The 16220-nt window shown below is 44.2% G+C and overlaps 1 protein-coding gene across 1 annotated transcript; it reads right to left on the reverse strand.

The window, feature by feature from the left end:
- Positions 1–4257: 4257 nt before the first annotated feature.
- Positions 4258–15741, reverse strand: SMIM20 (small integral membrane protein 20). The gene is made up of 3 exons (XM_045997951.1): positions 15535–15741; positions 5695–5751; positions 4258–4926 (listed from the first exon to the last, which is right to left on the reverse strand). Exons 1-3 carry the CDS (start codon positions 15641–15643, stop codon positions 4889–4891), a joined length of 204 nt encoding a protein of 67 aa, XP_045853907.1. The 5' UTR covers positions 15644–15741; the 3' UTR covers positions 4258–4888.
- Between the last annotated feature and the right edge of the window lie 479 nt (positions 15742–16220).

A 16220-nucleotide genomic window follows, 5' to 3' on the forward strand; every position in this document is an offset into this window, starting at 1 on the left:
TTTTGGTGGATCATTCAGTCCACCCAAACCCTAATGAGCGCCTGCTCTGTGCCAAGCCCAGGCTGTGGCAGACAGGGCAGGCAAAGCCCACTGTTCAGTTGTTTCCCCACATACACCTGCCCCTATCCCAAGCAGCTCTCAAAGGGGCTTAGTTTTGCTGAGTCCACACCTTTGTCAGTCACTGCATGTCTGAATCCCAGGCGCTTTTCAAAGCTCTGTTGGAATGTCAGCTGCTCCACCAGTGATATCGGCTCTCATTAATCTGGCCTCTGTTGGCCCAGGCATCTGCTAGGCACTTTACCTACAGCGCCTGAATGTCCCCAGCAGCTCTACACCCCTCCTAAAACTGCTGCTCCTTCCACTGAACAGCGGAGTTCTCCGGAAAGTTTCCTAATTCCACTTCCTGTTCTTTTAAATCACATTCAACTTGTTTTCCTTCTAAAGCCAATCTCTGCACCACTTCTTTTTTTCTTTAAACCTTGAGTATGACTTACATTTAGAAAAGAATGTGCACTTAAATAGCTCAGGAAAGTAGTCGAAAACTCAATATACCCATGGAACCTGCACTCGGATCAAAAAATTCGAATCTATCAGCACCGTGAAAACAGCCTGTATCACGTCCCAGTTACTAGCCCTCCCTCTTCCCAAGAGTAGCCACCATCCTGACTTCTAACTGTATGGTTTAATTTACCCTGTTTTTTATTCATCTAAATTAAATCTAAAAGTACTCTTGCAACTGGCTTCGTTTATTCAGCATTGTTTGTGGGACTCATGTATCGTTCATTCTTGTTGCTGTATCGTATCCCATCATGTGAATCTATTGCAGCTTATTTATCCCTTGTACTGTGGGTGAGCATTTGGCTGCTGTGAACATTCTGGTCCATTTCTGTTGGTGAGTCTACGAATGCATTCCGGCTGCATCCGGAACAGAACTACAGGGACACAAGACTGTCAGAAGACACTGTGAACATCTTGAAAGGCACTTCTCATGTTCTACTTCTCATGTTCAATCTTATTTCACTTCATTGCCCTTACTAGATTATGCATGGCTCTTAACTGAAGAAATACTGTTTGGGTCCTGCCTCATTTTAACATGAGGGGTCTAACATGCAACACAAGATAGAAAACTGGAGTGAGAAAACAGAAAAGAAAACAAAGTCAGGGGGAAGAAGGGATAAAGTGAATGCAGTGGTCTCCATTCAATTCCACAAGGGTTTAGGGACTTTGTACAAAGCTGGGTCACAAATGTGGCTGAGCTTCCTGTTGGCCGGTACAAAGAGGTAAACAAGTTACACACATGAGGCTCACAGGATAAATGTAGTGACTGCTGGGCAGTGAAGCTGTTTCTGGTTCTGAGAAGTAAAACCTGTCAGCCCGACCTTCCTAAAGAGCATATTGTTTGACATTGAAAATGAAGGCTCCAACAACTTCATTTTGTAATAAGATTAAAAAATCCTCTATCTCTCCTCCTAATCTCCCATTACATAGACAAGACAAAGCACAGTTCGCAAGTGACTATTGGAAGGAACTGATGCAAACAGATAAACAATTCTCAAGAGACCTGACTTAATCCAAAAAATACCAACTAGATGCAGAGTGTGGTCTAGGAAACTTTAGGGGTCTCTGAGAGCTTTTGAGGTCTGCACAGTCGAAACTATTTTTATAATACCATTAAAGTTTTTTGCCTTTTTTTTTTTTAAGCTTCAGAGGTAGAATTCAGTGATTCATCAGTCGCATGTAATGACCCACTGCTCATTACACCATGTGCCCTCAGCCGTTTACCCCATGCCCTCCCTCCCCTCCAGCAACCCTGTTTGTTTCCTAGAGTTGAGTCTCTTATGGTTTACCTCTGTTTTGATCTCAATTTTTCCTTCCCCTCCCCTACATTCGCTTGTTTTCTTAAATTCCACACGAGTGAAATCATATGGTATTTGTGTTTCTTACTTCGCTTAGCATAATACCTTCAAGCTCCACCCATGTTGTTGCAAATGGCAAGATTTCATTCTTTTTGGAGGCTAAGTAATATTCTATTATATATAATACATTTTCTTTATCCATTCATCTATCAATGGACATCTGGGCTCTTTCCATATTTCGGCTTTTCTGGACATTGCTTCTATAAACATTGGGGTGCAGGTGCCCCTTCGAATCACTGTTTGTATCCTTCGGATAGATACCTAGTAGTGTAGTCGCTGAGTCATTTTAACGTTTTGAGGAAAAGCCATACTGTTTTCCAGAGTGGCTGCACCAGTTTGCATCCCCACCAACAGTGCAGAAGTGTCCCCCTTACCTTTTACTTTTTTAAAAGATTTTTATTTATTTGACAGACAGAGATCACAAGTAGGCAGAGAGGCAGGCAGAGAGAGAGAGAGGAAGCAGACTCCCCACCAAGCAGAGAACCCGATGCGGGGCTCAATCCCAGGACCCTGGATCATAACCTGAGCCGAAGGGAGAGGCCTTAACCCACTGAGCCGCCCAGGCGCCCGCCTTTTTTTTTTTTTTAAGATTCATTTATACATTTGAGACAAGTGGGGAGAGACAGAGAGAGAGAGAGAGAGAATCCCCAACTAGACTCCCTGCTGAGTGCAGACACCGGGGCTCCATCCCAAGACCCTGAGATCATAACCTGAGCAGAAACCAAGAGCTGGTTGTTTAACTGACTGCACCTCCCAGGCACCCCAGCTATCTTGCCTTGTTTCCTCTCATCTTCTTATAAGTGTGTACGGTGGAGTTTTCGATAGGCCATAGGACTTGTGATAGAGCAACAGATCAAATGCAGAAGCAAATATTAGAATCTAGCTGTTAAGAGAATCTATTATGCCAGACATTAATTTGCAAAATTATTTTTTATCTTGGAAAACAAATTTTTCACACAAAAATAAGTCATATCGTTCTATATGGTTTGTTATTCTTAAGTAAATTAGTAAACATTTTAAAATTTTGTTTTAATTTCTAATATAGTACCTACAGGCATAATCCACTTTGGGGTCCTCAAAAAATTTTGAGAGTTTTAAAGGGTCCTGAGATCAAAAGTTAGAGAACCACGGATCTAGAGAAAGATTTCCCAAAAAGGATGTTATCCCAGAAGATAATCCATGAAAAATATTTTGTGATCAAATACATTTAAGAAATGATAAAACTCTCTTGGAAATCATCAAATTAGAAGCAAACAGGCCAAGTTTGCTTTAACTCTGTGTTTCCTAATGGAATCTGACCAAGATCCCTGTTCCAAGAGCTTCCATTATTGTCCTGGAGACACACCAGGGCACCTCGGGGATGAACTCCAAGGCCGTCAGGCAGTCCCCAAGAGAAGTCTCTCTTACAGCCCAGCTTTTGTCAAGCCTGGGCAGCAGAGTCTGATGTGACACCTCTGACAACATGAAGACTGATCCTTTTGTAAACATCAAGGCAGCTGAGCAGGACAGAGAGTTCCTTTTATCTCTACAAGAGGTGTACCAAGGGCAGGGTCAAAGCCAGGACAAAGATCCCACTGAAGAGAAAAAAAGGAGTCTGTTCCATCTGCCAACAGGCAGGCGAGGTCCCAGAGTTCTCGACGACATCTTCCAGAGCAGATGGTCCATGCGCTTGCCTCCGTCATAAAGAAATCTCAATTAAGCGCCCACAGAATGCCAGACTTTAAGTTACACAACTTCCTGGTGCCTCCTCCAAGGAAAATAGTGGCCAAATATACCCTGAATGAGTCAACTTCTTTTATTGGGTTATTAGCCATAAGTCAATTAAATGTTAGGGAATGTCTACCAAAAAAAATGATGCCTTTGGTTTCGGAACCATCAGTCTGAGTTCTTTTCGACAGTAATCACATAACTGTGTCAGTTGTCCATTAAGCAGACTCCCAGTTCACAATAATAAAATTATGTCATCAGGCAGCTCATCTAAAGAGAACCCACAGTAATGTGCAAGGCACTCTGGGAAATCTAAAAACGAAAAAGAGGTGTCTCTTCAAAAGCATATAATCTAGTAAGGGGCCAGACAAAGCACCAGAGAGAGAGAAAGAACGAACGAAAGAAAGAATTCTCACGCTCATTTCTGCAGCGGCTGGTGAGAAAGCTGGTAGAGCACGGCAACCAGTTAAGTATCTGTCTCAACAAATTTGCTATTTACCTTTAAAATGTTTACTTGAACACAAACTGAGAAACACCACAGAGTCGAGTATCTTATCAAATAGAATCTAGTCAAATAGTGCTTCTTAGCGCGATTTAATGAGTTTATGTAGGATTTAAAAAGAAAACACCACTGTGAATTAAAAATAGATCCTTTTAATATACATATTTTCACTTCTGTTAATTCAACACTGATTTCTACTATGCACGCACAGTCACTGGGTTGAACTTGCTTCATATTTATTTATTTTCCAACATGCAGCAATAAGACGGCTAAGCTGAACTGGTTATTCTTAAAGAGTACAATGTACATTGTCCTCAGAGTTTTATCAACTTTAATGTTTCCAAAGAGCCCCATGAGGCTGCTCAGCACGTTGGCTTTTCACTGAAATTTCCTATTTGGAGGATGGCAAGACAGACTAGGATCTTCCCAGGTCTACTGGCTGCTTGCATTCACATCACAGCTTGGCTGGGAAAGCAGTAGAGACTGAATAATAAGTAGATCTTCTCCAACCACAGCTGGGTGAGAGAACTTCATTTTTAGAAAGTAAATCGAATCATGAAAACCTCCCTAATGGTGTGATTTGCTCCAGGGTTCTTTTGCTACTTAAGAAAGGAAATATTAATCCTTGTGCACAGTACTCTTATTTCCAGCTTCATAGAGTTTTCTTCTCCAGCCATCCTTCTGCAGTGAGGCAATTTATTGTACTTGTGGCAGAATGGAAAGCAAGAAGATGTCTTTCATAATCGAGGTAGTGATAGCCTTCTCATTTCCTGCCAAATGGATCAGACCACACTTTTAACCCTACAGAAAGAAACATGAATCAAAACAGGATTCGCTTTTAAACTTCCTACCACTTCCCTCAACTGCAAACAAGCAAAATGACATCAGAATTGAGTTGTGCAATTTCCATGTAGTTTGAGACAGTGCGGGCAAGCTGCCGGAAGCCTGGGATGCTACGGCTGGGCAGCCGTGGCCGCCGTGAGACTTAAATGGCTCACAAATTGCCCCACAACAGGAAGCTATGTATCTGGCCTAGTCAAAACATAAATAATCATTTAAAAAAAAAAAAAAAGTTGCCACAAATTACAAGAGTTTTGGTTAATAAACTGGAAACCTCTCCTTCTCACCCAACTGGAATCATCTGAGTAACTAACCATTTTAGCCACAAAGGGAACTTTAGAGCTTCTGGAATAAAGCAGAATCCTGCCTCAATTAAAATAGCTCTTAAGTAAACAGGCTTTATTCCCGCGAGGGCAGGGTTTAACTAGGTGCTTGGTCTGTCAGTCTACAGGACAGCCATTCACCCTTGATATTCGATCGCACACTTGTCACATTTTTATGCCCATTTATCAAATGCACAAGAGGAATGTGCCAACTCGCAAAACGTATTTTGGGGTGAACTGTTAAAAATAATACTTGGGGTGGCTCCTATTAAATAGCAATTTCTGTGCAATGAAAGGCACAATCACCCGCAAGCCTCTGCACTCAAAAGATTTCTTAAACCCAGGGCAAACACACGCACCCCACACAATGGCACAGATGTGATTCTGTTTTGATTTCTAAGTTTACCTGGTGGCTGCACATTTTCTTGAATAATACCAGCTCGATTTATGGCTTGCTCCTTCTCTGAAAAACACAATAGAAAAACTGCTTTTACAAAGGTTGGGGGGTGGGCCGTGGTGGTGGAAATCTTTCTATTTATGTGGGACAATGACATGGGACAATTTGGAAACAATATACACAAGACGCAAATACGCAAAGCTTTTAGGTTATGGACGTCAGATCCTACAGAGCAGAAAGACTGGGTATTTTCAATAAGAGCAAAGAAAGCCGTACTTCAAAAGAAAAGCTCTCGACTAACATCTTTTCTCGGTGATCTCAGCATTTTGGAAAGGCAACAAAACAACAGAAAAAGAACAATTTTGAAAGAGCTGGTGGGCGTGATATTATGAGTAGAAGGCTGCTGAATTGAAGGAACAAGCACAATTAACAAGAAAACGATGTAGTTTCTATGTCTCAAATGTGCTCCGCTGAAGGACCAGACCCAGAGCTAAATATGCTATGTTTTTGATAGGAAATAGAGCAGAAAATTAATCTTTGGGTGGGTGGCTTTGGTTTGGATAATTGAAGCTTCCCTAATTGATTGCAGGTGCTGTGCCAATTAGTAAGCGTGTTCCAGCTACAGCAGCTCAGCCCATCTCTTTGGAGATGTCCAACAGGCAAGGGCCAAAAGAAATTGGGCATTTTATGTCTGTGGGCTTCAAGCATTCTGACACATCTTTCTAAGTGGTTTAGAATAAACCATAGGTCTGTGAAAACAAAGACTTATTATTTTAAGTATCTTGACAAACAAATGGTGACTTTTTAGGGGAAAGACTGGATCCAAAGGATGTTTACTACTAAATTATAGTAATTAAATGTTGTAATCAGACCTTTGTCTTAATCAGGCTGACAGTGTTTCTTGAAATCCACATTTAGCTCTTATTTAATATTGGGCTGTTTCCTTTATTCTGGCCCCTGGATTCTCATAAAGTTACAAGAAGCATAACGGTACAAGGGACAGGGATTTGCCAAATAGAATATTCATTGAACTCGCTTCTCCAGTGATGTGACAGAAAGTCAATCCTAAGTGACCTACCTGATAGTTTTATCAATGCTAAGTTTTGCTTTGGCAAATAAAACACTGGTCAATAAGGATTATGTGAATCTTGATATCTAATTCTAAGACAGACAGAGGGAAGACACAGCATAATGAAGCCCATTACAGACAATGGCCCGATGGTTTCCCTGGGCCTTTCTGAAAGTAGCAGGTAAGTGATAACCAAGACCTTCAGGACAAGCTATGCCAAAAGGCTTCTTCCATCTAGAGTGGATAATGGAGCTCTCGGGTATCGGATTTTCTAAAATAACTCCACAAAAGGTGATCTCATTTCCTAAGACATTAAACTCCTATAGGATTTAGCCCTCCTGTACTGTCAACATGTAAGGTCTCAAAGTACGGATGTGTCTCAGATATGCTCTTAGAAAATGCCAATCAGTGAAAGACTACATTGCCATCCATGGTGCCAGGAACAAAAATAGATACGCTTTTCCATGCCTAAAAGGTCCATTTGCCAACATTTTGGAAGAGGTGAATTTTTTTTTATTTTTAAAGACTGCATTTATTTATTTTAGAGAGAGCATGAGCACACGCCAGCGGGGTGAGAAGCAGAGGGAGAAGGACAAACAGACTCTGGGCTGAGCGCGGAGCCCAACGTGAGGCTCCATCCCACGACCCTGAGACCAAGACCTGAGCCAAAAATCAAGAGTGAGACACTTAACCAACTAAGCCAGCCAGGTGCCCCTGGAAGAGGTGAGTTTTTAAAATAATAATCAATTGCCAGCAAGCTTTCTACCCATAGATCTAAGAAAAATCAGACAGCCGGTGTATTGAACACATTCTCGAAGAGGCGGGTACTGGGAAGATACTGGCAGACTGCCAAACACCAAAGGAAGTTGACTTTTGATAGCAAGGACAGAATGTCTAATTGTATCCTAACCTCTTACAATGCAACAAAAAACCAACTGAAGAGAAAGGAATCCCTGTCTTCACACTTTTTTGCTAATTGCTAATGAGGTTCATGAGAGGCTAAGGATTTATTTAAAATAGACCATAATCTCTTTATAATCCTTGTCCTTATGCAACCACCTCCGTTTTTTTGGCTTGGACAGCTAGTTTAAACCGATTTGCTGAACTAGTTCCTATCAAGTGATAACTGGTATTAGCATCCTATCTACATTCCCTGGTTCTTTAATCCATTAATGTTTTATAAATACTCTAAAGCCAAAGCAGTCTTATATAAATTCATGATATAACACAAAGGCACTTTATAATTTGTGAATGCGGAATATGCTAAAAGGAAAACAAACTAGTCCCTCCGGATTTAGCAGTATGTCTTGTTGAAGCTGACTGTAAATTTTTGTTATCATTAAAGAAACAGCAAGTGTCTAGAAACCTCAGGAAAAGAGCAATGCTGAAGTCAGAGGTTTAACTATGTGAACAAGTCAGGATAAGCTAACTGCTGACTTTTCAGTAGTGAGCATGTTTCTATCAGGAGTGAAATGATTAAGACGCAAACAGGCAATACTGGGTCTGGAGTTTCCTGAAGACCGTTAGAAAAGGCTCCACTCCAGTGTCTCAGCAAGCCCAACTCTGCCCCCTGGTGCTAAGGCAGTGGTGTGATTTGTAGTTTTAATTGAGGATCGTTATCTCTAATCAGAGGGCCAAAGTGTTATTATTATTAAAACTAATAATGCATGTGGGCGGGCTGATTCTCCGACTGAAGTGACATAATCCACGTAATAATTTTAATTCTCTGGAAATGAAAACATATCTTGATATTAAATGTTCATATTGTCTAACAGCTCTACTGTGTGACTTGTTACTTTCACATCCACAACGCAGCAAAGGAAGACTGTTCCCCAGCGCCCGCTGACAGCTGACTGCCTGAGAGCGAGTGCTTGAGGCTTGAGCGCAGGAACAGCATCTAGAAACCAAAAGCAGGTGCAGAAGGTCAGGACCTCGGCGCCCTGCCCAGTGAGACAATGGCTTCAGGACCTCTCCCCGCCGTCTCCTCTTGGTCACAGACAGTTAAAAATAAAAGCAGCTTTTTAAAAATAAAAGCAGCTTGAAACCTGAAGTAACTGGCCAAATGGCAACATTTGAGTATGGTGGACTGTATATGAGATAATAGCATTGTGTCAATATTAAATTTCCTGGCTTGGTTAACTGCATTGTGGTTATGTAAGAGAATGCCCTTGTTCCTAGGAAATCCAGGCTGCAGCTTTTGGGAAGGAAAGCTCACAGAGTCCTAAACTTACTCTCAAATGGTTCAGCAAAATAACAGAAATAATTATACGTATATGTAATTATGTATGTATATGTGTATGTATGCAGGTATGTACAAATCTGTAACATAGCATTTTGGGGGAAGCCAATGCGTCAAAATGTTCACTGATAAATCTAGGTGACAAATAAGGAGGGATTTATTGTACTATTCTTAGGTCTTTTCTGTTGGTTTGGATTTTTTTTTTTTTAAATAACTGAAATACAAAACTGCAAAACAAGTTTTTAGGAAGTCCTTACACTTCCTTGTGACTGTTCCGTGATTATCTCACATACTTCACGTAACTTTGATTATTTCAAAGGATCTCTTTTTAAACAGTAAATAAAAAAATTAAAAATTACGTGTTCAGTGTTCCCATTCTGCTGCTGTTACCTAGACATGTCCTCTGTCTGCCTACGGATGGGGTCAACCAGGACCAGCAGCAGAAGGGACCCAAGAGCCATGGTGGCAAGCGTGAACCAGTGGCTGAAGGGGACCAAAGGGCCAATGGAGGCACCGACTCCTCCCAACACTAGAAACACTTTGGCTTCCTCATCAGACAGTCTGGTTGAATCCAGGGAGCTCTGTAATGCCAGTTAGAAAATAAGACTTTAGTCTGTCCCTGTACTGCCCTGGACTCTCCAGTGAAAGAAATAAAAAGCATATTCCAGCACCTGGCATGGCATAGGGAAAATGCCCTTCTGAGGTAAGAAGTATTCCCAGGTCAAGTGATTTCTCACAACCCTGTTCCGACTCTGTACAACAGACTTTCAGCTGGGGCAGAAGGTGCAGCAGTAAGGGGACCATGTGGGAGAAGGACTGAGGTCCCCTCACAGCAATCCCGAGATCCCGAGCAGTCTTTCCCCTTGCTAGTACACACTCTGTGCTGTCTTCAAGGCATGAGAAACGGGGCATCATTAAGCAGCAGACAAGGTTGGGGAGTCAGGCTCTAGTGTCCACCCAGCAGTTAATGCGCTCAGTGACTTTGGACAAGTGACCTAAGTGAGGGGATTGAAGGAGCATGGGTTTTCTGGCAAAACTCAGGATTTTATGCTTCTATGCATCTACTTAAAGTTAAAAATGAACAGGATCACCGAAAGCAATCCTATTCTGTCTCATCTCACAGGCTGGTATAAAATACATGTTATTTTTAAAAGGCCATATTCAGGATCAGTCTAGTTCTAGGACACAAAGCCAGATTAGGCTCTGAGCTACAGCAGCTGTACTCTCCCCGAAATGGGGGCTCTTCCAACAAGCCACGCCGTGCCAGCAGGATGAAAGCTAAAAAACATCACCTGGGATTCCCTCCAGGAGCACAGCAGAACTGTCCCCATACTTCTGGTTTAGGCTTGCTGACCACCAGCGCCAACGCCGTCTCCCCAGGACTCAAGTGTCATGTGCAGAACTGACCTTGTCATCCCTGTAACACTTAGGAAAGTCTGGCTGAGTTAGCGCAAGAGCTGAAGATCACACTGAATGTCAACCGGAAATCCAGTAAGGCAGTCTTGTCAGAGCAGCTTGCCTGCTTTTAAGGCATAGAAGATCATCTTGATTTTACATTATCTAAGCAGCCTTCACCTACTTCCCTGCTGCCTCAAGATGTCCCCGCATGGCCCGTGTCTGAGCTCACCAGCATTAGTCAGACTGGCTCTGGTAAAGGCTCGGTGCTGACCTGACCCTCGGGCCCAACATGGGAACGTGGGTTCCTCCCTTGCCAGCCACAGCTCCTACTTCTCCAGGACCGGATGTCTGGCCTACCTTGTCCTGCACTTCCAAGAACTGTGGCCTTCTCCTTGGTCTGCCCAGAGTCCTGGGGAATACAAATGTATGAAGGATGGTCGGGAGAGGAAGACCCAACAAGAGAGGCTAAGAAGGACTGGCTGAAAGGCAGGAGCAAAAGAGCAAAGGCAAGATGACTGGCAGTGGGGGTGGTCAAAGCAGCTCAGGGAAGACAGCGTTTCAAGAAGAGAAACACTGTCTTCCTTCCAAGAGGCCTCGCTTGGGCCTGTCACACTCACAGATGACCACACTCCTGTGTTACGAGAATGGAAGTCATCACGCGGAAGTGCCCACAAATTCCCAACATCGAACCTTTATTTAGCTGCATCTGTACCTGCCCTTCCTCCTGAGCTGGTGGAAGAGGTGTCCTGCCTTCAGTCCAAGGCTTTCTGCCACCTGATCTCAAGATCCCTTACCACCTGTCACTCTATGGATTATCTTCATCCTTCTTTGTTCAGAGCCTTCTTGGCTGCCCCATGTCTCCCTAAAACAAAACTCTCCCCCAGGCCCTCTGACCCGCTGCAAATACAGTCTTACCATTCTCGTCTCCATAAACACCTTTAAGTAGCTAATTGTGCAGAGCAGCCTGCTCTCTGCCCGCCACCAAACCACTGAATGTACTCTTAACAAGCTAACTTTGACCTTCACCTTCTTTTTCATAAATCTACTGAATATTTCTTATCTGTCTCCAAGAAGCCCAATCCTGCTGACCATAACCCTCTTCATCAAGAGTTGTTTTCATGGGACTTGTGACTGCAGCTTCTTCTGGTTTTGATCCTCTTGCCCTGGCCACTCCTTCTCTATCCATCTCCTTCGATGGCTCTCTTTCCTCCCAACTAGCTCATCCTCCTCACTCCCAAAACCAATTCCTTCTTGTGTTTCTTAGTTAATGACCAGTGCCATCATCTACTCTACTGCTGGAGCCTGGAAACTGTCATTCTCCTTCGTCTCCTCCCCGCTGTGGAGTTTACTTTTTAAATACAACTCCACAATTCAGTACTTCTCCCCAGTCCTATAATCACCACTGGTTTGGGCTACAGTCACCTCTGCCAACTCTCCTGTGACCATAGCAAGTACAACATTCCTCTATTTGGAAATCCTGTTGACTCCAAGTGAGAGTGGATCTGATCGTCTCACTCTCCCGATTAAAATACTTCCGTAAGCCTCCACGGGCTAGACGCTGGGGACAGCAGAGGGCTGTGGAAGTATTTTAATCAAGCAAGCAAGATGATCAAATTCAAAGAACAAATGGCATGACAACAGACTTTCTCAACAGCCGTGGGAAAAACGGGAGGTTCTAGACATTTTTCTGACAAACAAGGATGACTTTTGCCAGTGACAAACGCTCCTGAAAGAAATATTATCAGATGCACCTCAGAATGAAGAAAACAGACACTGGAAAGGAGTCAGATGTAGAGCCTGGTGAGTAAAGAATGCAGGCAAAGAGAAACCATCAGTGAGTGCACAAACCTGCCGGGACTAAGTGACCGGGGAGGAATAAACATACAGTGGCTCACGTGGTATGAGGACCAAGGCATTCTCCCCAGGTCTTTGTATATTTCCTAGGAGGATAAAGATACCGACTAACTTGAAACAGTAATCAGGAAAGAATAAAAATACAACGTAGAACTTTCAAAAGAACAGAGGAGAAAAAGAAAGCTTGAAGTTGCAGAAAAAGATGAAAAAAGTTATAGAAATAGACAAATAGAAAACACAAGGTAAGATGGGGCAAATAAATATATCAGAAAACATATATGAAAATGAACTCAATCCAACAGTTAAGAGAAATTATCAGAATGGGTTAAAAAATCCAGTTTAGGCTGCTTACGAGATTTGAAGACAGATGCCAAGGGGCCCCTGGGTGGCTCAGGCAGTTAAGTGTCCAACTCTTCGTTTTGACTCAGGTCATGATCTGTGGGTTGTCAGATAGAGTCCCGTGTTGGGCCCCCACTCTGTGGGGAGTCTGCTTGCCTCCCTCTCCCTCTGTCTCTCCCCCGCTCTTTCTCACTCTCTCTCAAATAAATAAATCTTTAAATAAATAAATAAATAAATAAAGACAGGCGCCAAATCTAAAAGAATAAATACTAACTAATAAGAGGAAAATACTAACCAAAACAATGATGGTAACTCTAATATTGATAAAATAGAACTGGGGAGGAATAGCAGGGACAAAGGGGACCCTTTATATAATAATAATTGGAAAAAAAAATCTCCAGAATATTCTCTATTGTGTGCCTAAAGATACCTAAGTAACAGAATTAAGAAGCTTGGTCTGGAATTGACATATGAGAACTCTGTACCCAACGATGACAAATACTCACTTCAAGCACAGAAGGAACATTTCCAAAACTGACCTGTACTAAGCCACAAAGCAAATCCTGACCAATATCAAAGAATCAAAAACATACAGTCCTCATTCTTTAACCACAAATGCAAATAAGGTAGAAATCAGCAACAAAAGAACAACCAGAAAGACTACTGTGGCCACTGAGTAGAGAATGAGTTAGTAGCTGGGGCCTGGCAGAAGCAGGGAGATGAGCTCAGAATCCAAGGAGTGGGTGAGGGAAGTGGGTTGAATGACGGCGGGGACAGTGAGATGGACAGAATGCTCTTACCATCTTGTATGGTTATGTACACCTGGCACCTAGCACAGTACCAGGTACACAGTCATTGCTAAAATCCGAGTTATAAAAAATGCAAAAGAAGCTACATAGATACTGGTTCAAGCGCTGAAACAAACTGCAGCTTCATCCATGGCCTGGTCACCAATACCTCACCTGCCGGGACCCCAGTTTACTGCCAGGCCCGACAGCCCTGCTCACATCTCATTGTCTCACATCCCTGTCTTATGGCTCCTTATTTTTAAAAACATTATTATGGGACGCCTAATATAAACCATACTAGGTGTTTCTATACCTATTATCTCATTTAAAATTCCCCCAAACTTATAAATTGAGCCCTATAAACTCCACTGTTGGATGAAGAAGTGACTGAGCACACTGGTTGAAACCCCAGATCTGACCCATTGGCTGTGGGGTCCTTATACACTCACTTAACTGTTCCATACCTCAGTCTGTCCACATATAAGATGGGGGTGATAATCACACAGCAGCTACAAAGATGGCTGTGAAAACTACACGGGTTAATATATATAAAGTGCTTGGGAATGCATGGCACAAGTCCACACCTTCATCATTGGATGGACGAGCATGTCTCAGCCCATGCACATCCTGGGCCGGGTAATTCTGTTGTGGGGGCCATTCTGTGCACTGTGGACGTTTAGCAGCATCCCTGGCCTCTATCCGCTAGATGCCAGTAGCACCCTCACACCACCCCACTCCACCCTCAGTTGTGATGAGAAAAAATGTCTCCAGATAGAACCAAACATGCCCTGGGGGGCAAAATCGTCCCCAGCAGAGAGTCACCGTTTTAGTCTTCATAATGGAAATTTTCCCAGCAGGACCCAAAGCACAGCCCCTTGTCCCAAGTTCAATTCTAGATGCCTTAAGAAGACAGCCTGGGGCACGGATCCAGGCAGGATGATGGAACCAGATTATGCGGGGCTTCACCCCACCCTCTGTCCACCCCCACATGTGGTGCCTGGACATAGGCTGGAAGGCAGAATGCACAGGGCCATTTCAATGCTGGGTGATGAAAGAAGCTACTAGGAAATGTGAGTGTGTACTTAAAACGCTCTGCCTCCAGAAACCAAATGTTGTAGCATTTGTAACAGGCAGAGCGTTTACACAGAGCTTTTGCCTTCAAATCGCCAGGCTTTCAGCCTCTGCTAATATTCTCCAGGGGGCAGGGCTGGCCCTCTTCCATCTTAAAGATGATTCAGGTTTCCTGGAGAACAAAATGAGCCTCTAATGCCCAATATTTTCTCTCTGACAGATGGTTTCAGATGTATCAAACTGCTAATCCTTGCTGAGGTATAGGTCTCCAGGAAGGAGAGTTTGGCTTTTAGAATGATAGAACTTGAATGATTAAGGAGGAAAATGACTCCCAGGATATTCACCATTGTCATGTGAGCAACCCGCTTAAAATGAAGGAAGACAGAAGAATCTGAAAAAAGACCTGAGGAAAACTCAAAAACCCAGGTTAACAGTTTAGGTTTGAAACATTTCCGCTTAAAGCTGTCTCTGGGAGTGGAAATGAAGTGCAATAAAAACACCTTCAGGCTCAGGAAGATTAGGGCTCCATCTGCCTCCCTCCAGTACCACCATTCCCAGCTTACGAGTGCGGGAGAAGCCCTGCAGACACTGGGCAGGGCTGGAATACTCGCCTTCCAACCTACTAGCTCTGTGACCTTGGGCCTCTTATTCAACCTGAGCCTCAGTTTTCCATTCTGTGAAACGGGCATTAAAATACCTACCTCAAAGCGAGGTTGTGGATATTAAAAGATCCAATGTTATGTCTAACCTGACACAGTAAGCGTTCCGCCAATGTCACCTGTGAGCATGAGCTAGTATTTAGTGTTAACTTACTATGTGCCGACTGCTTTCGTTACCACCTGGGAGTCTCAATGGAGACTGAACGGTCTTATTTTACCGATTGCAAATAGCAATTTACAGATGCGGATGCTGAGAGTACGAGAGACTGAGTCACACTTGTCCACGGTCACAAAGCCGCACACAGCAGGACTCGAACCGGGACTATCTGACTCCTGAGCCAAGCTCTTTTCACGGCCCCACGAGCAGGTGTGGGTCAGAGGGGAGGGGTGTTACTGAGACCAGGCCACCGCGCGGGGTCACAGGTCACTCACGGTACTCCTCCAGCCGCATGAGGGGCCGGAAGTAGATAGGGTAGAAGGCGGCGCCGATCAGGGAGATGAAGCCGCCGAAGATGAGCACGGTGCGCAGGTTCCGGGACATAGCACGGGGTAAGGGGTTGCCCCGACCCTCTGAGAAACACGCACACTGGTAGCCGCGGTGGGCGCCCCCGGACCGTTACCCTACCCGGAAGAGGCGGAGCTGCTTTCGCTTCCGGGCCTTGGAGGCGGTGCTAGGGGGAAGGGCGGGGCAAGATAGTGCGGGGGTGGGGCTAGGGGTGGGGCTAGGGGCGTGGCTATTGGTGGGCGGAGCCGGGCGGGAGCGGGCGCGGGGCGTCGGTGCCGCTCACCGCTTCCCCAGCGCTACCTCGCTGGAGGTTGCGGCTGCCCAGCGCCCCGCGGCGTGGTGAATGGGGCTCTCGCTGCGCTGGGTCCTACGGGCCCTCTTCTGGCCCTTGCGCTGCCCGCAGCCCCGTTCCCCCTAAGTGCACCATTCTCCTGACCTCTTTATCACCCCCTCCTTTATCAACCAGGCTTCCTCATTCTCCGCCCCCCACCATTTGAATTTAGTGTCTTTCTACCTCGAGCTGCGTGTTCTCTGTGACTCGCTGATTTAAACCTAATAATATCAGTTGGCCCATTTTACAGGTCAGGGAATCCCGGCTTGGCCGCGCGGCTTT

This window comes from Meles meles, chromosome 2, assembly GCF_922984935.1.
Source record: "Meles meles chromosome 2, mMelMel3.1 paternal haplotype, whole genome shotgun sequence".
Lineage (NCBI taxonomy): Eukaryota > Metazoa > Chordata > Mammalia > Carnivora > Mustelidae > Meles > Meles meles.